Below are 24,888 nucleotides of genomic sequence, written 5' to 3'. Positions count from 1 at the left end.
TTTTATGAGGTGACCCAAAAGTCCAAGGCCTCCTATGCTTTGCAGCAGTGACTGAAGGGTGGGCTCACCTCTCAGCCTTCCTTTCTCTCTCTGCTCGTGTTGTTTTCCTGCCCTCCTCCTTGATAAACAGGAGGCGAGTGCAGCATCGTAGTAGGAAGACAGTTACTTTGCTGGTAGGGACATGGTGCAGAGACCCAAGTTGCAGTGGGGGTACTTGCAGTCTGTTTAGGGCCATTCCTGCAACCACCAAAGTTTGTCCTTTCTCAGGGCACAGAAAGTTATGTTTGCTTCATGCTTCAAAGAAGACAGTCTGAAGCCAGTCTCACTTGAAGCAGATATGACTGAATAAGGTGATACCAGGCAAGCATCTTATAGGAGCAGTGTGGATTAGAGCCTCAGATCAAGTAGAAGGGAGACAACCCACACTAGATGGTCCTACAGTTCGCAACTCGGAGGAAACTGAGTGCCTCTGCTTTCTCTGTGATCTCTGAGAGATGAACTGAGCAAATCCATGTCCCATACCCTCCTTCATTTACCATTCTCTTCCTCTCAGACTGGCTTGTTGGGTTTGTCTGATTTACTAAACTATTTCAGTTTGCTGAAGTTAATTTATTTTTTTTCCTGGAATGTGGGAAGCATTCTAAATTCTCTTTGTCCAAGAACCATAGGTGTCACAGAAAAATAGATGTTATCTCAGCTGGGAAGTTTCTGTTCATACCAAAACAGGTTTCTCTGCTCAGAGACTTTGGAATTACCCTCCATACACTGGCCTCTCAAGCTTCTGTCTCACCTAGTTTTCTAGTTATAGGGAAGATTTCTTGGTTGTAAAAAAACTTAGTGTCTCCTTAAGACAGATGAGCACCCCCTTATTTTGGTGGCCCCAGAGTGGAGCACAATTGCTTCTCTCTTTTTGTTAGAATTGTTTGGCATATCAACTCTGATCTGAAATTTTGCAGACTACTAAATTCACAGTGAGTTATATAACCTGTCCTGCTGTCATATAACCCCACAAGAGTGGGGATGCAGTGCTCTATTAGAGTGACCAAACAAGCTAAGAAAAGCAGCACAGCAAGCCTTCCTCCCAGCACCTGCACTGCTCCCCACAAGTATGGTGCAAGATTCACCAACGGGACAAGGTTTTGAAGGACATTGGCTTACAAGTAATGTTACTGTTTCCTGCAAATAATGACCATGGTTCTATGGGGACAAGGCATTAACAGCTAAATGGGTTTTTCTTTAGATTACAATAAGAGTGGGTTACTTGGTTCCAAGGAGACACCCACCAGGGAGTTACCTTGTTTCAGAGCAGCAGGCTCCACTCTTTCAGATTCGTGGAATAAACAGTGTTTTCTTTGCAAACTACCTATTGCCTGAAGCTATCTCCGTTCAGGCTGTGATCTCATCTGATTGCAAAAGCTAAGCAGGGTTAGGCCTGGTCAGAATTTAGCCGGAAAATCTCAAGGGAAAAAAGAGGTGCTGTAAGAAGTGGTGTTGGCAGTTTAATAAGTGATGCCGCTTCCTCTCAGTCAATACAGAGGTAATGTTCCAGGAGAGAGGTTAAACTAGCAGGGGATGGCTGGAAGCTGCTGGATGAAATGTAAAACGGATATCCTGACAACTTGCAGCATCTGTTGCGAGGAGGAAGGTAATCTTGATGTCCTAGGCAAACAAATCCTATCAGCCTAAGCTTCTCTGATAGCCATCACCGAAAACCACACTCCATTGTAAGATGGTCCAATTCAGAGAGGCTGCATTTCCGCAGAGGAAAGATCAACCATTGCAGTGATCTGTAAAGGTGCTAGTGAGGTGGAAGTGACTGTTCATAAGTAAATATTTTATTGGGTTTAGAATTCCTAATCTCTTTTGTGAATAAAGATTCTTATTACAAAATACCAAAAACTTCTCATGAGCCAGTTTTCCTATGAAGCAAGGTCCTATTTATTTTCATGTCTGAAATAAATCCTCTAATACAAACAAGTGAATATAAAATTAAAGTGCTAAACTATTTACAGCTATGCATGTATATGTCTGGTGTGCCAGTGCTCTAGGGCAGACTGAGGTGGTCCTCTCTCTCAGACTGTCCCAGGTCCCACTCAGTCACTAGTTCTGAGGACACCTCTGTGAAGAGATGGTCCCAATCCCAGCTGACATCATCCTACCAAGAGGAAAAAGACAAACATGCTGAAATGTTACTGGTGATACCCAAAGGTCTCTGAACGATGCCAAATATTCAGGATGAACAGCAATGAAAGAGAGAAACTAAATGGCAACTGCCCTGGCCAGGGAAGTCCCAGATTCAGTTGGCTAGAACAGGAATCCTAGTCAGAATGAAATGTGAATCCCTTCTACAATTTAAAGATGTTGACAGAATTATTCATGTTCCAAAATTCCATAAAGGACAGATTTTTTGATACTTGTTAACCTTAGATATTCCCTGGCAAGGCATAAAGAGGAGCCATAAAAATCTTCCACCCTTCTGCACTTCTGCTGAAGCATCTGCAATTTTGAGCAGCAGAAATCCTTTGTTTTAAGTCCTGAACTCCTGCCTGCCCAGTTGTATTGAGGTTACTCTGTCCTGCTTTAAAACATCCCTCTGCCCAAACTCCAAATGCCTTCTGCCTTTGTTCCTCTGTACCACCCTGTAAAACCACCTGGAGCTCACGATGGCTACCAAAGACAATATACAACAGAGCACTGTTTCTGCAGGGATCTGTGACAGTGCCAGGTCCTTCACATTTTCTTTACTAGCTCTTTCATACTGAAGGGGGCCAATCATAGTGATGCCATAATCTCACACAGATTATATATCTTTAAAATAATCTGCTGTGGAAATCCAATCTCCATCAGTTTGGACAAGCTCCTCCTCACCTCTTTCCTCCACCCCACCAACAAAGGCTTACTTTCCAAGTACAGTATGAGACACACAAGAAGCTTTTGCCTTGTTGGTATTCCAAGACTCACCTCTCGTAGTTCATGCTCTGGAGCCAAAACTTTGGTAAGAAGCTTCAGGTCAACCTCTCCATCCTACGAACACACACACAGAGTCACCGTCTTACAGACAGTGAAAAAGTGGACACCACTGTTTCACCAGGTAGGTCTTACTAGGGATGGGCACATTTGCCCCATAAGGGACATATACTTTGTCCAGAACAGCAGGAGCTTCATCTGAGCAGCAGATACCATACCCACACTATTTACAGACACAAACAAGCACGAAAGCCACACTGCAGGGAGGAACACTGCAGGAAGCCTGCAGGTTGTTTGGATGATAGGGTTGTGTATTTTATGCAGCTGAGTATCACTGTGGAGGACGATGGGAGCCTGGAAGGAGAGGGATTCACATCGGTCACTCCATAAAACATCTACTTACCAAAGTCTGAAAGGCAGCATACTTCATTAGGTCTTTGTCCAGGTCATGGTAGGTCAGCACTCGGTTCACCTGCACACTGTAACCAGAAAGGGTCAAAGTACAAGCCTGGGTAAGTGTGGAAGTGCATCTGAGGAAAAGGGTGTCATGAACGGTAGTCTGGTGACACCTATTTCAAGTGTCCATATCACCCATGTGGACTCTTGAGATGGATGTCCCCAGGCGGAAGCATATTTCATTCAACAAATGAACAGTCATTGACAAATCTGTTGTGCACGTGCATAAAAACAGGACATGGAACAACCGTGGACTCCTTCAGAGAAGCCAGCATGCTGGAGAGAAGATCCACAGTCTACCTGGCAAGGACCAGACAGAAAACAGGAACGTAGTGAACATTCAAACAGCCCCAGTGCCATAGCAAAGCAGGCTCTGAGCGCCCTACCATACAAGCTACAGAACAGTAGGGACTTTGTGATTTCCATGTCTGAGCTGAGTCACAGCTATCAAATACCATTTCTTAAAATGTAGCCTTCAAAGAGAAACATGGCATAGGTGGGTAGTATACTGTCATGCCACGCTACCCTTCACAGGTGATGCAATAGTATAGAAAAGACCTCTGTTGATTTAATTTCTGTTTGTGTTTGTCCATGAAAATCACTTGTCTTTTCTGTTGCAGGAAGACTATGGATACAGGAGGAACAGATGGGATTATAAAAAAGAGAAAAAACACAGAAATTAACTCTGGTAAGAGATGAAGTAATTTTGAATTTACTACTATAAATTGTCATTTATTTTTGTTAACAGCTATTTAATTACAATAACTACTCCATACTTGTGAGAGAGGCATCTGTGGTCAGGAGTAAGATATCCCAGCCCTCCAAATAAGGGGCAACAGAAATCCCAGTCTGTGATCTTGGCAATAGGCCCAACAGAGGAGAGAAGACTTTCCTGATATGTTTAAGTTAAACCCCCCAGAATTTCATTTTTTAAAAACTTGCTGGTCTCCATTGAGCTAACCCCAAGACTACTCTGATAACACCTTCAAACAACAGGATTGTACTTTGCAAATTAACTAGTCACTTGAGTAAGTGAAGGATATCCTGTGGAGGGCAAAGCAGCCTATGACCACGCATAATCAAAGAGTGTGTGATAATGCATGTGTACTGGAGGCATCTGGTGTTATACAAGCAACCTTAAATCAAGCAATTCCTCACTCTTGAAAGTTTGATTTTGCAATATCAAACATGTTACTGTAGGTTTTTTATATATGGAGAGAATATGCAGTAATTGCTTTCTCTGTGTAACAGGAATCAAGAAGTTTGCACTGTTCAGCTTGGAGCCCTGATGCCACAATACACAGCACCAAATCCTGCTGAATGGCACTGCTGCTGACATCCAGAGAGCATGAGATAAGGTGGAGTTTAATTTCACCAGCCATTCTGCACTGCTGATGAGAGCCTCAAGAGCACCTGGCAGTGCTCTTACCTGGGGGGAGCGGCCACTTGCATGGCCAGATCTTCCTCCTGGACTTCCTCCAAGTCAGGGATCACGGGAATGTCTGCAACAAGAGAAAGCAGCAGCAGTAGGTGGGGAGTGTTGTGCTCTCCTCTCACTAGAGACAAAGGTTCCTTTGCTTCACAGATATGAAACAGCCTGTTTATTATTACAAGAAAACACAAGGCAGTTATTTAGCAATGATTAAAAATATATTGTTTAATATTAAAACAAAGCAATGAAGCTTTGAAGCTTGGGGTCAAAAGAAATCTTGCAAGAGAAGCAGATTTGGGCTGGGTAGGACTCCATAGGCCATGGATCATGTATTTGAACACAACCTTGAAGCTGAAAGAAGCCAGCTGCACTAAACCCTGCTGCTTACTTGTCATCATCCTAAGACTGGCAAGAATTTGCTTCTAATGTGTTATCATTTGCTCAGGTCAGCCGCCAGTCACTTAGACTGTTAGAAATGAAATGTGGGACAGAAACTGAGAGAAGCCATGTAAAACTTCATGTTGAAGGAGCTGCTGGCGGGGTCTCAGGCTGTGCAGAGGCCTGTGACCTTCCTGATAGCTGAGGAAGAAAATGCTGGTGGTCTAGAAGATACAAAGACTAGGGAAGATGCATCTAGTTCTAATGTCATAAACATTTTCACGTTTTCCAGTGTGACTGTGGAATGGCTGATGTCTGGGTCACTGGGTATACCCAGCACAAGGACTACAGCTACTCCATATAAATAGGATGCTAGAGACAAAAGAATGGAAGAGAGGAGGAAGAACAGGGCGTACACTGAATCCTACTAAAGCACCAAGACTCTGAGAACATTGCATGGGTTTTGATTTAACAAAGTGCTGTTAACAGAAATGAAGAGAGCAAAAACGGAGAGGGAAGAAATGGGAAAGTAACTGGAGGCGCAAAGCAAGGACAGAGTTCACCGGCACAGGGCTCCTTTAAAGGCTCAAGGCCACAAAGGCTCTCCAGAGACCCTGAGCCCTCAGACTAAGAAGCTTGTGGTTTGGCTCTGGGAAGAGGTTTCCCTTGCACAGTGTATGGGCAGAGCTGGCCCCTTTGGCACTGGAGCGAGCAGGCTGCTCCCGGCTGTCGTCAACGCAGCCATGCTACTGCTGGATGGCAGCAGGTGGCTGGGCCTGGCTTTGCCCCATTTTGCTGCCCCAAGCTGAGATGAATATTCAGGAGCTGGAGAGACGTTCCCACCTATGGCACTTGGGGCTCTGGGCAGGGTCTTCCCGAAGAGCCCTTTGTCCGCCGCCTGTCAGAGCTTCGCAGGCTCTCAGCTGCCCTCTCCCGCTCAACGTCCACTGCACATCCCCAGCTCACCGGCCGGCGGGGTGCGAGGCAGCCCTCACCCAGCTGCAGCAGGGCACGGGTCAGCCCGGGCCTTGGCACGGTGGCCGTTCGGAGCTGGCCACACAGTGGGATTTCTCGCTAATTGGCTGCCTGGCGGAAGGCTGAGCGGGACAGGGGCTGCCTTGAGAGCCTGGCCACAGCAAAAGGCAGTGACAGCTTGGGCAGCCTCAGCAGAGCTGTGCCTTCTGGCTCCCCAGCCGCCCAAGGAGCAGGTGCCTGCAGAGCGGCTCTCCAACTACAGCAAACTTCCCAAAAAACATTTAAAGGGAAACTGCAACAACAGACCCCAGGCCCCCAGGCTGTCCCTTAGATGGAGGAGGCATGTGCAAGAAATGCCTTACCAGTGCATCACTGGGCCTTTGGGGCAGATCTCTCCCCGCTCTGCTTGTAGGGACAATACACAGTAGTCCCGCTGGCTCTTCACTGCAGGGCTCCCAGCTCTTGGTAAAACTTGTAGCAAAATGCAATTACGGGACAAAAGCATCTCCATGGACAGACAGACTGACCTGTGGAGGCAGCTGGTAAAACCTGCTCGGTGATGATATGGGAGAAAGTCCCTGTAAATAAGCAACAAAGACCAAGGAGGGAACAGACTGGTGACACTGGTCCAAGGGGAAGGTGCAGAGGTGCCCTGTTAAGTGCAGACAAACAAGCATGGGAATGAGAAAGTCTAATCTCTCCTGAGCTAATTTATTCTTTTCAGCAGGAGACCATGAATGTTGCTCAGCAAACACAACTAAATTAAGAACTAACTGTGAACAGAACTGCCCTCACCCATGGAACAGCACTCCCTATAGCAGGAGAAAGTCATATCCCTATCCTCTTTTGACAGGAGAAATGTGAAAGGTGTTTGCAGCTAACTGAATTTCTTCACTCAGTGCTCATTTTGGCAGCTATTTCTGGGGTCTCCTCCTCTTCCTCTGCTTTCACTGATGTCTTTTTGTACTAGAAAAAAACTGTAAACTTAAGGCCCGGATCAGTGATATTCCTCCCATTTTGCAGGTTCCCCAAGACTGCTGAATTCTTCAGTGCTGATTTTATCTCACTGCCATTGAATTCCATGGACAGATTCCCAAACCCCTTGCAGAGTGCTACCTCTACTCTGTATTAGCAAAATCCAGGCAATCACATAGAAATTCTTTCCAAAAGAAATTCAAGGCTCCAATATTTTATAGACACTTTGAAAATATTTCAGACAGAAGAGCTGGAAACGCTCTGGGGGCTCCTGCCAGCCCCTCCAACAAAGGCCAGTGCATGCTTGTTCTTACTGCAAAGTGCAGATGATTTGTCCATTACTAGGCAGAAGCAATGCCCTTTAGGACTGCCAGAGACTGACAGGAAACAGAACAAAAATGTCGCAAATTATAAGAAAATATCAGTTCCCCAGGCTAACTGCTATCAGTGGCAAATCAGCCCTGAAATATTTGGGTCTTTATTTCACTCATTACTCAGAATTTCCTCTTCCCTCTGCCAATTCCCAAGGTGCCACCTCTCCACAATCCCTTTCCCTTCTCTCTCTCTGTACAGTTTGCAAAGTGTCTCAGTTGAGCCAACCTTTCCCCTCACTCAAGTCTCCAGCCCCCTATTGTTTCTGCTGCTCTTCTTAGGACTCGGATCTTTTTTTCCAGAAAGCTCTGGTAACACAGCCAAGTCATGGCACTATGTCAGCTGCAGGGGGAGAAGTACATGGGCTATTGTGCTGGAAGACTGTAGGCATATGCTCTACTTCCAGTATTCCCCTTAGCTGTAGTGAGGCTACTTACATATAACATTAATATATCCAGAAATGTTCACAGGACCGTGTTCTCCCAGTCTTACACTGCAGATTTTTCCAATGACAAGGTTACATTACAAACCCCCGCTCTGTGTGCTTTGCTCTGTGACCCACATTTTTCCCCTCCTGTTCAATGTGGGGGCTTCAGATCATTTTCCATAAGCCTGTGTTTTTGGTGCAGAATCTTGACACATACTTTACTGTCCAGGCTCTCATGTCTGAATTCAGTGCCCATGTAGGTAAACCTCAGAAATTGCTGCACAATGCACCTACATGCTAAGGAGCTGCCTGCGTGCAAAAGAGGACACCTTCACAGATAACAGGTCACTGCAATGAAGTGAACAAGTGGCCTGTGCATTACAAAAAGAAAACGTTTTGCAGCTGAGCAGAAGGGGTAGTTTCAAAACCTGGAAACAAAAGATTATTCTCTGCAGTCTAGTTATATGTTTTGAGGGTGGTTTTTTTGCATAACTCAGATGCATTTTGGAGAACAGCTTCCATATTGTCTTTAATATCAACCAATTTTAATCAAAACAGGCAAATCTCAGAAGCAACATGAAAATCTTACAGCTTCAGCTGGTTTTCTCCCACTTTCACATCCTTTCCTGAAGACCTTGAAATGAGAACAAACTGATATGATACTAATAGTAAGAAACATTAAAATAAAAGTTGAGTTACTGGTAAAAAAATACTAAAAAGGGGAACAAATTGAGTACAAATCACCTTACCAACCTTGGTCTCCCAGCTGGCCTCTGAACACTGTGCTGCTAAGTACTGTTACCTATGTCACCTCCCTCAACCATCCTCCCCCAGATAGAACTCCTCTGAATCTCCATTTCATATGGCAGGTAACATTCCCAGAGTAAGTGCTCCTAAAAATGACACTCACTCTCCCCCTGAGAGTGAGCATCCTGCTTTCATTTTAGCTGAAGAGAGGGGAGACTAGGTAGACACACACATCAGGTAGTGTTTTACAAGCAGCAGAAATGACTGTATGCAACAGAAGATGGAGGGGGGAACATAAAACCTCAGTGCATGCAGTGACCTTAAAAGAGGAATGTATGAGGCTTCTCTTTATGGCTCAAAATGACCGGGAACAGAGTAACAGGAAGTCTTTCCCCATGGATTTCTCAGCCCATAAAGAAACAAGATATTGGCTTTAGAAACTGCTCATGGTGGAGATGTGAAATGCTGAGTAAGCACCAAATGCTAGGTGATGAATGCAAACTCCCCTCCATCTTCCAGATGATAGTGAACACGAGTGAACAAAGAATGAAACCAAAATGAGTGTATCCATGCAGAAGTTATGGTGGGGTATGAGACACCAGTATCAAATGTTGACTAACATGTTATACTGCACCAAACATCATCTCAGAACACCTGAGTCCCAACATATAAGTAAGAATAGTAATTTTATTACAACAGATGGACTGAGCTAGGTCCTACACAAAAACAGCTTCATGCCTAAGTTATGGCAAGACACCAATAGCATAAGGCAGAAATGTGTGGATGGTAGGAGGAAAAGATGGAGGGGAAAGACCAAGAGTAACCCATACTACATGCAGATAGCCAAACAATAAGCAAGGAACAGTGGCTTTTCAAGTCATAAACAAAGGAGTTCATATGTGTTCATATTAGAGTACATGCAGTAACCATCACCTTTTTTACCTCCTGACAACTAACTTACTGACTGAGAGCTGAGGAAGAAAACCACAGAAAGCAACAAGCAGGAGGTAGAACCTGCACCACTTTTAACACCCAGTTGCTCCTACACATTGGTGAGCTGCACTTCCCCTCCCAGGCAGAGCTGATTTTTGGTTTAGTAGCAACACCTGAAAGCTGGGTGCCTTAAAATCCTGCAAGCTCATACTAAGATCTGGTCCTAGCCCCAAGGCTCTCTGCTAGAGACAAGACAGCACATAAGTGGGGACAGACAGAATCTGTTCAAGGTCAGGCAATAAATCTGTGGCAGAGCTGGATCTAGAAATCATGTCCCAGGTCAGGCCTGCAGTTAGTCAGCAGTGTGGTTGCCACTTTCTCCTTGAGCTGCTTTAAGAGTCTCCTGAGCCAACACCCTGACACTCAAAAAAATTACTCCATCTCATGTAGTCTGATTTGCTTCCCCAGCTGGGTGAGCATTTCAAAGGCCAGTTCAGAAGGGACGTTCTTGCAGTGGGGACCATGCTGCCCTCCCTGCCCACACACCACCATATCCAGAGAACACAAAGAGGGTAGTGGCTTCTGGAGCTGGCAGTCCTCTGCCACTAAGCAGGCATAAGAATGAAACTAACTTTAGTTTAAGTTGCTTGCTCATAAAATGTAAAACTGAAATAATTACAATATCTCTGCTGCTGCAAAACTTTGTTTTACTGAATGCTGTTACCTTCTGCATCACGTTTGGGGAATTTTAAACAGGCAAATGGAAGAAGGTCTGATTGAAGATGAAGTTAAGTGAAAGAAATTGGTCTCATTTAGCACATGACAGGATTCATCTGTGTTCCCAAGTCCACTGAGGTAGCATCATGGGCGTTTCATATTCATGAGCTGCTGCGACACTGTGTCCCCTCATTTACAAAGCACCGTGTTCAGCAAATTCTGTCCCTGTGGACACTCCGTGCATTTCATGGTCTTGTCAGAGAGACATCAAACACTTCAGTAACCAAATACCAGAAAATGGCTTTAATTAGCGCATCTCAATGCAATAAATAATTTTTCTCTCTAAGTGGAAAAATGGAGAATTAAAAAAAAAGAAAAGAAAAAAGTGGAAAGCAACAGGCAAAAAAAAATCTTCAAAAAAACATAAGGAACAAGGGACACAGACAGCTTCTGCTGAACACACAAACAAGCTTGAAGCCTCTTGGAAGATTTCTCAGGAGAGCAGCAGGCAAATGGAGAGGATAAAGAACACTTCTTTGGATGCTTGGACATTAATTTCATAGGGATGCCTTTTCCTGACTGAAATTGCCCTACTAGTAGGCCAATGCAGAACAGCATACCTGCCTGATCAGCCAGCAGGGAGATGAAAACAGTAGAGTGAAAAGCAGGCAGTACCACTGCTACTAGGGCACTGCTTTAAAAGCTGAGACAAGCAGATGATAACCTGAGTGTCCCATGTACCAAACACCCTTTTGAGAAGAGAACGGCAACAGCACAACCTGGACAAGCTGATGGGAAAAGTCACCCAGCGAGTGGGTGCCAGAGGATTAATAGGATCTAGGGGAGGTCATGCAGCAGATTCAGTACTGATCCTCCAGCCTTGCCTTAAAAGATTATGCATTTGCCTTGCATCAGACAAAATAATTTTTTCTTCAGCCACCGAGCTCTGATGATACTGTCAGGATGACTGGCTGCTTGCTTCGATAGTGTTGTGCTTTCACACACTGCTTGGGGTGGCATGGCTTCCTCCTCAGCTGAGGGCTTGCCAGGGACAGGCATTAGGCCTATTTGCCCAAGGCTGCTACTGACACAAAGCCTCTGCCCAGTTTCAACCCCTGGGAAGTGTGAAGAGATACAGGGCACAAAACAGCCCTGTCAGATGAGTCGCTGGGCTCAGTGCAGGGCTTCAGCAGGCAGTAATCCATGGCTTGCGTTGTGCAAGAAGTAAAAGCAGACACTGATGACTTTAAAGATGGGGAATCTCTTAATGCATAGGTTTGTTCACCAGCAGCAGAAGACAGGAGAGACTGGAGGCCAGGCTCAGGACTTGGGAGTCCACCATATTCCTGAGGTTATCAGCATTTAGAGTGGTAACACACCTCCTAGCCTTACCAACAGCTCCCTGACAGAGCACTATGTCTGCCCTCCTTTTCGGTAACATGTTTTCCTCTTTTCAAAGGCTGTTCCCTGTTCCTTTGCAGTATTCCCCTGAAACATACTCAGAAGGTGGTGGGGCAGCAGATGAGAAGGCATGAGCTGCCCTGGGAGGGTCTGGTGAACTCAGAGACACAAAACCCTCCTCAACAGTGCTGGAGATGAGTGATTTTGCATTAGAGCATTACTGTGGCAGGGAAAGAAGCTTCTCAGGATGCTCCTGTGGAAGTATGTTCAGGAGCAGGCGTGTCTGATTCTATTTCATCCTCTTCATGTTATGCTGGAAAAACAAGACAAACTACATTTCTTTTATGCTAAATCCTTAGGTTTCTTATTTTTCTTATATATATTTATTAAAAAATGCCTCTTTGATCGGCAGCACCCATGACACTTCCACATCCAGCAACTCCTCAGAAGCCTCCTCCCTCCACACAAGGCCACCGCTGCTGACAGCCAGCCGGGTTTGATCAGAGCCACTCAGAATCGGATTTTCATAAGACAGATGAGGAATCTTACCGCTGCTCTCTCTCATATCAGATGAGAAACTGAGGGGGAGGGGGGACGGGTCCTGAGGGAACAACACTACAATCAAGGGCTACGCGGTTCTCTCTCTGTCCCTCCACTGCTGCAATTTTCAAAGGAGTTTGCCTCAGGCAGTTTTAAATGATGGTGTCTCAATTCTGTAATCATCTTTCAAGAGCTTTTTCTTAAAGGGTATTTTAGGTAAACCTAGTCCGTCAACTACACTTATGGACTCAGCAATCACAGACCCAATATGACTGTATATCTACCATATCGCAGAATTTAGTGATGGAAGATGCTTACCCAGACCATCATTTTCAGCCCCCAACAAGCTGTGCGTGCTCCCTTGCAATTAAGCTGCCCACTGCCCCTTCACCAGTGGTCTGCTGTTTCCAATAGGACTTCAGACATATCCCTTGGGACGTATTTTCTGCTCCCCTCTGCCCACTGTGGCTGACAGGAAGGAGCTTTCCTTGAACACCAGAGGCTCTAGATCACAATGTCAGCAGTCACTGGAGGAGTTCAAACTGGCCTGGACCAACAGTTCAGTGGAAACCATCAGGTTGGGCAGAGTCTGACCTTGTGCAGGGCAGTGCATTAGGGGAGCAGCCAAGGGGAGGACTGTGGTGTGCTGACAGCGCCACACACAGAGTCACAGTGCAGAATCCCAGAAACTCAGCAGCAGTCACTGTCACTCTCTGCCCCAGGCCCCTCTCTTCAGCCCATTCACAACGCTTCCAAAACACTCTGTCTCCATTTCACTGATGCTCAGAACTCTTCGTCCATTTAGCTCTCCCCAAACCATTCCACCACTGCCTCCTGAGCCTGTCAAGTATCCATGGGCCATCTCCCTGGCTGTTCCTGCACATCCTCCCCCTCTCTTACCCTCAAGCTCAACCAATGCAACTGTCCTTGCAGCTCACAGCCCCTGGAATCCACTAGCACTTGGTGTGTTCTGTAAAAACAGCACCTCACCAGGGAAGCAACTGGCAAACTTTATCAGAAATGATAGAGCCAACAATAACCCACACTGCACTCTATTTTCAGCTCTGTTTGGAGCAATTTCATCATTGGTGCATATTTGCATGCAGCTCAAGAGGTGTTTGATATTTTATGGCTGTGAATTCCAGGTGCCAGATACCCTGTAAGGACTGTCTCCCACCTGACAGACAGACATCACTCCCCAGAAGAATGTGGAGACCATGGCATATGCCCACCTCCTCTGCTGTGCACAGACCCTGGACTCCTATCCTGTTCAAATGCAAAGGAGCTGCTGGCACACGCCAGAAGGGTAAGAAGTCCTTCTAGAGGTTTGACATTGTATAGAGAGGTCTAATCGTCAGCTCTACTTCCTTGAGGAGGCTTCCCAGCAGGCAGGAAGGGGTTTTGCCTTGAGGGCACAGATCTAGTGACTGTCTCCTGGCAGCTTTCCTCACCTGCAGGTCAGGTTTGGGTTGTCTGTGTAGCATAGTCAGGCTTTCATTTCAATCAGCTGTCTCATTCACACACACTATCTGCTTTAAAATAACAAGCCGTTGTTCCTGCAGACAGAGAATCACACATCACATTCCAGTCCTCCAAGAAAAGCCCTGTTCTAGGAGCTATGCATCCCAAGGGTAACAGAGAGAAGGGGGGAAGTGACTTCTGAAGATGGGGCAATAGTCTATGGGGGAAGGATAGCTGGGAGAGATGACAACCTTAGCTAACAAGCCCCTGTAGAGTGCTGAGGAGAAAAATACAAGGGCAATGTAGTGAGGAGACAGGCATCCGGGGGAGTGCAACTCAGCAGTGCAGAACTGGTGGACAAGAAAGGAACAACAAAGAAACTTTTAGCCAAAAGGACAAAGCAGTTTGCTGATGGAGGAGGGGGGAATGACAGCACTTCTCACCCAGACAGGAAACAGCCCTTTGTAGCTGCATGCTAGAAAGACACACACAAGCAGACTAAAGCCAAATGAAATACCCAAGCGAAGTCGAAGCAGAGACTCTACTGCCCTACCAGAGAAAGGAGCAAAGGGAGGGGAAAGCCCTTCAGTATGAACTGGGTTGTTCTGTCTTCCCTCCCACCTCATGACAAAGAATAGTCTGCACCTGGGAGAAGCTCTTGGCTGCTACAGAAAAGGAAGCAGTGCTCTGCAGATAGCACTTTTTAAATTCCACTGATAGTCTCACATCTCCCATCTCATGCAGTTTTCCTGCCATACAGAGCTCAGTCACTGCTGCCCATTTCCCCTGTTGACACAGACAGAAAATTGAGCAATTACCCTTAAACTCCTCTCTCAGATTGCCCAGATTGCTACATACACAGCATTAAGCCCCCAATTGCCCCTGGCCAAAAGTGACTCAACTAGGTCTGTCCTTTAGGAATTAAATGCTTTTGTGTTGCTTGTGAAGGTTTATTATTTCTCAAGTTGTGATGCATGAAATCCTGATAAAGCAGGTTTCCCACCATGCAGAGGCCCTCACCCTGCCATAACAAGGTTCAGCTGCACACACACCCACCTAGCAAAGGTGTGTTATTCATTTACTATGGGTAGCAGGAGGATGGGCAACTAAGCTCACAGTGGGTGCTGTAGGAAACCCCAGTATCCATCAACTAAACACTCCAGAGCTATTTCTAGAGAGCCACTGCACTTTTTCAAAACAGTCCTTCCAGCCTGGAGTTTTACAGGAGCAAATGGTGCTTTTAGTCAAACACAAGTCTTTGCTTCCATATAACGCAAAACTGGCTCCTCTTTAAAGTGGTGCTCTCGTCCTGGACTGGCCTCTATGAAGAAGAAATATGGATTAGAGAAAATGAATTCTGAGCATGACCTGAGTCAAGGTACCTCACTGCTAATATTTCAACAGTTTGTATCGTGCAGTATGGATGACTTGCACATTTTGGGTTTCCCTGTGCAACTATAAGGAATGGCTAAAACTGCAGATAGCACCATGCATGTTCCTACTGGTCCACCCACTTACAATCTTCCATACTACTTCAGTTTTTCCACACCACCTGAGAAGTGACTGTCCTTCTCTCCCAAACTCCCATGGAGATGAGGAATCAGATGCTATTTCATGCACAGGGTGAATGGCCAAGAGCATTGAGAGAATTCTACTCTTATTTCTGAAACTACAAGGCATATCAAGGCCAAAAGTCTCTACTTGGCTGTACAACCTTCCCTCCATTCGCCACGTGCTAAACTGGGCTCTCTCCAGGCCCTATGCTTTTTTAACACTTTCTCCAATGGACCCCAAATTCTGAGCCTCTGGGTGTTAATGATGTATAAACGATCATAACTGAGCACATTTCAAATACACAAAAATATCTTTTTGAGGGCATATAGTTTTGTCCTTCATTGTTCTAATGAAAAGGTTGGATGGCGGACAAACAATGTTAATGGAATGGTACAGCTCAGCTTTCTAATAGGTTAAAGAAAGGCGATCCAAATGTATTGGTTGACAGCAGCAATCATTACGCAACTGTGCCTGTTCATATTAAGGTGTACAAGCTAACACATTATGCAGCACAAAATAACCATGACCCATCCTTGGGGATCCATACACCAATGTCTTGATTTTTGTATGTTTAGAATCTGAGTTTTACTGCTAGAGTTAAGGACACAAGACCAGGTGCAGTTCTGTGCAAAGGGGAGGCTGACACGGCTCAACTTACTGCACAGCCACAGCATGCTACTCCCTGCTTTCTATACTGAGCAGTTTTTGTATCTCTCTGCTTATTCAAAAAGTAATTTTATTCAGGTTCTGGAGTTTGTTTATATGTCACTTTTCTTTGCTGCAATTGCTGAGCCCACATGGAAAACTCCTCTCCCAGAATAGCTTGCTTAATCTCCCTGTAGAAATAGGAGCACAAGCATTAGAGATCTTCCGTATGTACATTAGATTCACAGCCCAGTGTATCTGACTGTATCAGAAAATGCCTGGGTAGGAACTGTAATCAGATGAGTGGGATCTTTCTTCTAACACATAGATTGAATCTAAAACTGAACTCTGGTTTGCAAACAATCCAAATACAACTGTTAACCACAGGTTAGGCACAGATAAATGAGTGAAGTGTATTAGGACTTGCCATGTCTTCATACCACATTCTGCATCAATTCTATTTTGTATTTATTACCCAAGGTCTTAGAGCACTAAAAGTCACATGCTGCAAACATGCGGCAAGCATTTTTATGCCTGGTTAGCAAAGACAGTTATAATACTCTGAATACAAGACCAAGGTTCAACAAGAAGGACAGCACGTACGCAAACAGTCAAAGAGCTGTTCAGAACAGACTATCAGCCTCAGTGACATACGTTGAAATTTAAGAAGCCTAAGAAACTTCCCAGGGGGAAAATTAAGTCTATTCTGAAGATGCCAATGCTATAAAGGTGCCACTTCTGGCAGGCATGTGTTGCAATGCTTAATCTGTCTGGAAGACCCAAATAAGTCTTCATTTAATCTCATTAACCATACTGATGTCTGATCCTTTGTGACTCCTGGTAATTCTTCTGATGCTTGGTGATATTTTACAGATGCAACATTTTATACACTGTATAAATTCTTAGCCCTTGAAAACTGACATAGCTCCTACGGACTTTAATGAATTTCTATGCTCTCCACAGTTCTCTAGTGCTCGTCTCAAAATTCATACTGTGGATTTTTCCTGAGATTTCTCTTAGCTCATCCAGTCCTAGAAGAGCAGGTGATATACACTATAAAGAAAACTAGTGCTAAGTCAGGAGTCCAAAAGATTTCACAGCAGTCTGTACAGGGATGGGATGGGATGGGATTACCCACCAGTGCCTATGTTTAGCTTATGATCCATGATCTTGGGTTAGAGCAAGCGAATTTTTTGAATTAAGAATTCCCTCATGACAGTGACCCCAGGGGAGTGGTGCTTGTCCTGATGAGAACAAGAAAAGGATGTTACCATAAAACATGAGAGGCTTTAAGCAGAGCATACTATTACTTAAACTAGGAGACAGCAACGATTTCTTTCCCTGCTCTTAACATTTTACTGCTCTTTTAGCTGTCTTTTTGCCCCTGTCCACTATTCTCCACGTGGAGGTAATCACAGAGAAAAGCGTGTCCTTGACACTTTCCTTCCTCCCAAAGGTGCTTTATCATTCGGTGTTAATGAAGAGCCAGAGTTAGACTACAGGTTCCCTTCCTCATCCTCCTCTCCATCTCCTTTGCTTTCTCTCCCTCAGTCAGCAGCTGGGGAGATGTAATCAATTCCTGCATTTGTTTACCCTCAGGGTGGTTCACTTCCTTGCAATTTCTTAGAGGGTGCCTCTGCTCACTTTACTGAAGAACCCCCAGACAAGCATGAAGGCACTTCTTGCAGTCAAGTAGGTGATACCTTACCTCCTCCATCATCTGATGCCTCCAGGCTCTGCTGTCTGAGACGATGGCTGCAGCAAAACACAAGAAAGAAATAATTTTAATTGCAAGGCCAGAAAAGCATCTTAGTGTGTCCCCTTCCTCCCCACAAGCCTCATGACTTGTCAAGGGGAGAGTTCCCAGGTACACTTAGCCTGCAGACTGACCTTCTTTCATTCGCCTCATTGCTGGACTCAGCAGAAATCTCAGCTTAGAGCGCTTAAGGAAAAGGCCTTGTACCTGAGACAAACCCTTAGGCTGCAGACACTAGGGCCGGGGGTGGGTCTGGGAGGGAAGCGGATGCTTTGTACTTTTCCTTCTTTCTGTCATATGGGAGTGACAGAGCCATCACCTACTCCAGGGAGCTATAGAGTGACCAGCCCTACCCCATCCCAGGACACAACATGAATTCATGCCAGGCTCTGCACCCTTCCCAAGTTCCAGATCTTGGTGTACTGGTGCTTAGAGCTGCATGTCCCTTCTCCATGAGATCAGATGTAAAAGTTGTGGAAGAAGTCTCAGCAACAATGGGAACTTACTCTTCTACTTCTTCTGCATGCTTTCTTCCTGACCTGCAAGACAAGGAAGGGCTTAGAAAAGGCTAGAGAAAATTAAAAAAACGGCACCTTTCCCTGTATCACTATTATGCAAAACAGTTCCTACACCAGGTCCAATATAACACATTGCACCCTTAAAGAGTTCTGAGTGACCATTAAACCAGTGTATCAAAAAGTCCCTGAGTGCATCAGATTGAAGCAGAACCACTTGGGTCCAATAATGCAGCCATGTCCAGATACAGCAAGAAACATATTCCCTGGTTTTTAGCTTCTGAGATACTTTTTCATCCCCTCTGCCATCAGCTGCAGGTAAAGCTTGCCTTAGTAGAAAGGTCGGCACATTGAGGAGTGAAGAAGATGCTATACTTTGTCTACCTACCCCTGAGAGATCAACAGGTCTTTCTTCCCCCTGGTCGTGCATAAAGATTATCTGGTTGCCTTTGTAGGTTAGGAGCCCCACCTGAGCTAGCCAAGTTCAGGTCAGATGTGCTGTCGCTGCAGTAAATCAGGGTTGATCTGGCTGAGTTAACAGGAGTTCATAATAATAACGTGCGGGGGAGGCACTGGCAAATGGCAGCTCCCTTGCTCTCCACCCCAGCAAGCCCAGAAGTAATTCAGTCCCGATTAGGGACGCTTGTTCAATATTCAAAATGTAAAACATGGAGGTTGCTGAACCAGCACTTTGAAAAGTTAATTAAATGCCAGGTTTCTTTTTAGCAGATACTCCATCACTCGCTGATTGCTTTGGCCATTTTGCAGAGTGAAGTTTCATCTCTATGCACTGGAATAAATATTCTCCCCTTCCTTGAAGTCAGGGTGCCATGACAAAGAACGCACGGGGCTCTCCCCTGCCACACACACTGCCCCAGGACACACCAAGATGTAAGAGAAGTTGCTTCATTGCCTTGCACTGCTCCTTTCAAAGCACTTCCATGAGATGGGACAGGCCTCTCCTCATCTGCTTTCTGTTCTACCAGGTTATGGTCCTCTTCTAACCCTCCTGTGAATAATCTACTGTTCTAAGAGCAAGGAGCAGGGCACAGAGAATATCTGGATATGAGGAGAAGCCCCTTGTCTCCACTGCTCTCCCTGGAGCTTGCAGCCTGCGAGAAGCGAAAAATTACATCAAATCAGTGATCTGAGCCCAGTATTATCCACTGCTGTAATCAGAACTGCAGCTGTGTAGGTGACATCTGCATCCGGGCTTTCAGCTGTATCTGCACCCTTCTGTTCATCAGAAGAGGCAGAAGTGCAATGGAGCTGGGGAATTTAGGAAAGAGCTCTTCCAGTGAGGAGTAATTGTCCAGCTCCATCCTCCTCCCCAGTGGCAGTGCAAAGCACTTTTTGTGAACTGCCTGATATTATGCAGAAAGAGAGAGCCCACCACCAGCTCTCACTGGAGTTTAGAATCTGAGGAGATGGAAAGGTGATGCAAGATTTATCCTATTTTATCCCTCCCTTCTGCCTCCACAGAACTGCTTCCCACACCCTGTCTTCAGATCCTTACCCTCACTGAGCTGATACATCCCAAACGATGGCTTTGCACAGCCTTGCACAGTGAGATGATTTCCTGGAGGTTCAATCTAACCTCTTCTTAGCATGATCCCGTTACTCTTGATAATTGTCCAGCCCCAGATAACACTACACGCCTCAGTACTCCCACTCCCTACATCTTTGCCCATCTCCTGTCCCCAGGCAGGAGTGAAACACTTCACATGTTTATACCTCCCAGGAGAGGGTCACTCCTGCTATCCCTGTAAGCAATTTTTGTTTCTTTTTCCTCAGCTCCCTGTCATGACAGATACCCAGGTGGCCCACAGGGAAGGCAGTCATATGTTAGTCCTAGAGGCAGAGACTACTTTACTCATATTCTGAGACTTAAAGCTTTCTCAACTTTTTCTTGTTATGTTAGGAGAGGACTTATTCAGGGCAACAAGAAAATACTTCATTATGAAATAGCTGCACTATACTGGAAAAAATAGTCATTTGGGGAACAAATTCATAAAACAGGAGGGGAGAATAGTACTGACCCCTTTAAGGCCAGAGCCCAGGTGTTGGAACACTCTCCCGTCAAACAAGACAGTTCCCTCCTCTCCCTAGGGCAAGCTAAAGCCCCACAGTCAGCCCCCCAAAAGAACACCCTAGTCCCTATATCACAGGGTCCGAAGGTGGCAGTGGGTGATGCCAGTCTTTCATGCTGATAGTCCTGGAGTTTATACAGAGCATTTAAATACCAACAGCACTAGAGCAGGAGCTAGAAATGACTGTTGCTCTGTTTAGGTGAGACATCTGCTTCCAGTTACTTGTACTAAATACATTTGTTAATATATGATTTGGAATAGCATTATTTGATGAAACTGGCATTTCAAACCAGCTGATAAGCTCACAGGTAGAGAACTATCCTGGAAATATAGTATGAAACTTCTGGAGCACAGGAAGGAAATGCATGTTTTACACTCTCTGGGACCTTAATGACTGAGCTATTAGGTAAAGAAGATACCCAGTCTGCTGTTTCCTTTCCCTTCTTATAAGGTTTCATTTCATTTTGTTTGAGATGCCATATTACCTTTTCATTCCTTATTTCAGATTGGAAAAAAGAATTCACAAAATATTTTTGGTTTGTTCCTGACTAATCTTCTGCTTTTTTGGCCCAATTGCATTACCTAAATCAACCTAACAAAGATACCCTGAAAGAAAAGTTTTTCCTTGTGTCCTAAGGTTAAAAACCTTCGAGGCAGTAAGAGAAGTCATTAACAGATCCTCAAAAGGTGCCCTACCTCCAGCCGGGTCCATTCCATAAGCTCAGCTGAGGGCTACGTTATACATGGAGATACTGTTCCTGCAGAACCAGTCACCTGCTTGTCTCTTTGCTCTCCAGGTGCTATGGGAAGCCCCACAGGCATTCTTCATGAAGTTATCACACTGCTTTAAGCACTGTGGAGTATCCCTTCATGAGAACTGGCTCAGCTTATCAATGCCAATTGCAACATGTTGAGACCAACACTTCATCCTTCAGGAATATCAGGCCTGGGTACACAGCATCCTCTTCATTCACCACATGGGCACAGCTTTCTAGTGGTGAGTGAAAGCAGACATGGAAGAAACCAGACTGTAAACTCAAGCCAGCACAGACAGACTCCCTATTCTTTCCTTACGTACTCAGCAACAAGAAGTACACTGCCCTGGTTTGTTTGCTCCAGCTGGAGGCACAGCCCAGGGAAGGCAGCAACAAGCGCCTACAAAATGACCAATTGTGTATGAACTATAGATACACCCACCCAAGTAAGGGCAAACAAAACAATACAATTCTGGGAGCAGTGCTCAGAAATGCATTCAGTCTGATGTATTATACACCAGCCACCTCCAGGTTTTGTGAGACAGCAATACCTCTGGTTCTTCCATTTCTTCTGATGAGCCCATTGCATCTGGAGGGTCAAAGAACATGGACCGACCCCATCACCTGGACAACTTCATTTAAATTCTCTTTCATGGAAGGCTGGCTGTGCTCCCAAACATAACCAAAATCCCAGAATATTCCCTCTGGCTTTGGCCAACTGCTGACCCCCTCTCTATTTCAGGGTGCTGAATAGCTGAGAAACTGGGCAGAAAACCCTGACGGACCCCATGTAACCCCCCTGTTATGTAACTCCCAGTACAGAATACCTATTTCTCTCCTTGTGTCCTGGGACAGAGGATACGGATCTGATCTTGCTCTTGAGTGCTGTCTTAGCTCAGTTCTGGCCAGCAGGAATCCTTTCTCCACATTAATGAGAGGGGGTTAAACCTCATACACACACCCCTAATGTACAGCTGAGCTGCCTCGGAGCTGCCCGCAACTTCTGTGCTGAAGGGTGAGAGGCAGTTCTAATGTAGACATCATCTCTGTTAAACTGTTTCTTTCTCATTTAATGGACTACCACGGAGATCTAAATGGAGATAAAGTAGCAGGGCTCAGAGAACAGCCAGGATGCTATCTTTATGCAGCATGACAATGTGCAGTGGTTAATTAGACACCGTTAACCTATTTTAGCAGGGGACATAACTGGGATGAATGGGGGGAAATGTCCTTGAAATCCTTTTAATGTCCACAGCTCATGAGCGCTCTAGACACGCTTGCATCCAGCACCGAGCCACAGCCAGGCACCAGGAGGCCAGCGAGCAAGATCCGCGGCTCTCTTCTGTGTGCCCCGGCAGGTGTGAGGGCGGGCGACGCTGCGAAGGAAAAGGGCGGCAACTACGGCGGGAGGTTAAAACGCACATGGAGGCGGCTGGCCAGGACCGCCGGGCCTAGCCTGCCGGGGGCAGCAGCCGAGGAAGAGAGGGGGCTAGGAGCGGGGGTAGCCCCCTCGCCCGGCGCGGTTGCCATCCGCCCGGCCGGGGGGCCGCGTTCTCTCGCCGGCGCTCCCGCACCCGGGGCGCAGCGCCCGCCCCGCTCCGCCCGGCGCCGAGGGCCCGGTGCCGCCGAGCCGGCGCGGCTCCGGGCCGCGGGCGGGCCCCGCGGCGGCCGCGCTCCCCTGGGGCCGCCCGCCGGCGCCGCGGCTTTGCCGGGCCGCGGCCGCCCTCTGCCGGGCCCTGGCGGCCTGGCGGCGGGCCGGGCCCCCCGCGGAGGCGGCGGGTCCCCGGGCCGCTGCCGAGCGAGGAGGGCGGCGAGCGGCGGGCTGCGATGGGGCTGTCGGCAGGCAGCCGCAGCCGGCATCCACTGGGCTGGCGGGCTGTCCCCGGGAGGGTGGGCCCGCTCCGCAGGAGCGGCGGGGCCGCCAGCCCCCACCGAAAGGTGTTCTCGGTGTCCGACAGGGCCTGGCAGCGCGGGCGGAATTTCATCTGCCCGCCTGTTAGCGTGTTGCCTGGCGTGTCTCAACCGCTTCTCGTTGTGAGTCATGGGGAGCCAGAAAGCTGCTTCAAGCTGCCCTCTTGCTGAAAAAAGGAAATGGGGAAAACGGGGACGTCCTGGCACTCAGAGGTACGTTTTGCTGTGAGAGCTGGGCGATCAAAGGCAGCGCAGAGAGGCGGCTGTGTGCGCGGGCAGCTCGGCACTGGCCAGCGGGCGGCCTCCGCGCTGCCATCCAAAGCCATCCCCACCCCAACGCCGAGGGCTGGGCTCGGCCCGCAGGGAGACGGCAAGCCTTTTGCCTCTAGGGCACAGGCTGTAATTCAGGTCTAGGCCTGAGGGAGGAGGGGGAAAAAAAAGATTAAAAAGGACATTGTACTCTCTTGCTCAAGTATTTTTTTAGTGCCCATCACCACAGTGAGTGCACGGTGAGCTACGAGTTGCAGCTTGTTCAATAGCCTAAGGCACACCTAAGTTACACACCCAAAATGACGCACGAGTGCTAACTGATCGGTTCTCCGGGCTCTCCCCGGGTGGGTCTTGGTCACTGCATGTTTGCTGAGGCACAGGGAGAAAAAACACTCATCAAAGCTGTGTGTCAACTAGAACTGCAGCCCGTGCTGGAAAGCACTGCCACAAGGTGTCTTCTCAGCACCTTCCCTGGGGCTCTGATCAGTTCAGTTTCTACCCCCTCTCCCTGGACTGTGGCAGCCTGGAAAAGCCAGATTGATTCAATCAGTGAATTCAATCTTCACATTTCCTAAAATGAAGGCAAGTTTTGCCATTGATTTCTGCAGAGCAAGGACCTCTATGAGCCTTTATTTCTGTCACAGGGTGTCACCTCACAGCCCTCCACTTCGAAGCCCTGGGGCACATGGCTATCTATATCTCCACAATGGGGTTTTGGGCAGACACACATTTTTTTAAACTGTAATGGTCCCACCATCCACTTTCTGGCCCCTCACAGGCTCCCTGGGCTCCACATCTTGAACATACTGCTCTAGAGCATGGCACCGGAGGAAAGATGAAACAGTGAGCAGGCATGCTCTGTGGGATGGGATCTGACAGACACTGCAGCTAGTCGGCTCCAGCTGAAATGAACTTGTGAGGCACTAATAATCTCTAGCAAAAGTGTTGTTGTTTCTCCTCACGTCCTAAAACGTGGGCTTGCTTAACAGAAGCAACAAAGGAGGAAAGCTCTGGCAAGCAGGACGTTAGGAACTGGCACGAAAGAGCAAGCTGACAGAGAGAGCGCATGGGGGTCACTGAACCTCAGCCTACTCACTGCATTGTCCCCGTAACAGATGTTCCCAGGGTTCCCCCACTCGCTCACTGGTAGAGAGCTGACCGGCAGAGCTGTTCAGAGCTCCCACTGAGCAACAGAAAAAACAACACTTAATACAAATTCCTGCTGTGTGGGAAAACAGCGCTGCAGTTTCTAGAGGTATCCACCACACATCTTCATTCCCTGAGAACAGGGGCTCCGATCCAAGTGATCCCGTCTTCAGTCTCCAGTATGCACCAGGGCCAACTCTCACACCAAACAGCTCTTGAGCTTACAGGAGCATTTCAGTTTCCATTTAAAGGGAAAAGCATACTTCTGATCCTCATGGTTACATGGAAGAACAGACTGCTAAAGGAGAAAGAACTAAAATGCAAAGAAAAAGTATCTAAGGTGGTTTTTTTCAAATCCCACAACAGAGAGCAAACTCATCATTCTGAAGTACTGGGCCAAAGACTTTTTGCTTGTGATTGGCCTCACTGAAAACATTTAAATGAAAAACACTAGAAAGAACTAGG

The 24,888-nt window shown here is 46.7% G+C and overlaps 1 protein-coding gene across 7 annotated transcripts in view; it reads right to left on the bottom strand.

Annotated features, from left to right (window-relative positions):
* Nucleotides 1-1,914: 1,914 nt before the first annotated feature.
* Nucleotides 1,915-24,888, bottom strand: part of IFT43 (intraflagellar transport 43) — a 45,146-nt gene continuing 22,172 nt past the window's right edge. For all 7 annotated transcript variants that reach the window (XM_074824778.1, XM_074824779.1, XM_074824785.1 and 4 more), the window contains 6 exons: nt 18,243-18,275; nt 17,689-17,735; nt 4,853-4,925; nt 3,371-3,446; nt 2,962-3,024; nt 1,915-2,155 (listed from right to left, as the gene is read on the bottom strand). In XM_074824778.1, coding sequence (XP_074680879.1) covers nt 2,045-2,155; nt 2,962-3,024; nt 3,371-3,446; nt 4,853-4,925; nt 17,689-17,735; nt 18,243-18,275 — 403 coding nt within the window. In that variant the 3' untranslated portion in view covers nt 1,915-2,044. The remainder of the gene's footprint in view (nt 2,156-2,961; nt 3,025-3,370; nt 3,447-4,852; nt 4,926-17,688; nt 17,736-18,242; nt 18,276-24,888) is intronic.

This window comes from Strix aluco, chromosome 4 (genome assembly GCF_031877795.1).
Source record: "Strix aluco isolate bStrAlu1 chromosome 4, bStrAlu1.hap1, whole genome shotgun sequence".
Classification (NCBI taxonomy): Eukaryota; Metazoa; Chordata; class Aves; order Strigiformes; family Strigidae; genus Strix; species Strix aluco.
This window is presented reverse-complemented; position numbering and strand designations above follow the sequence as displayed.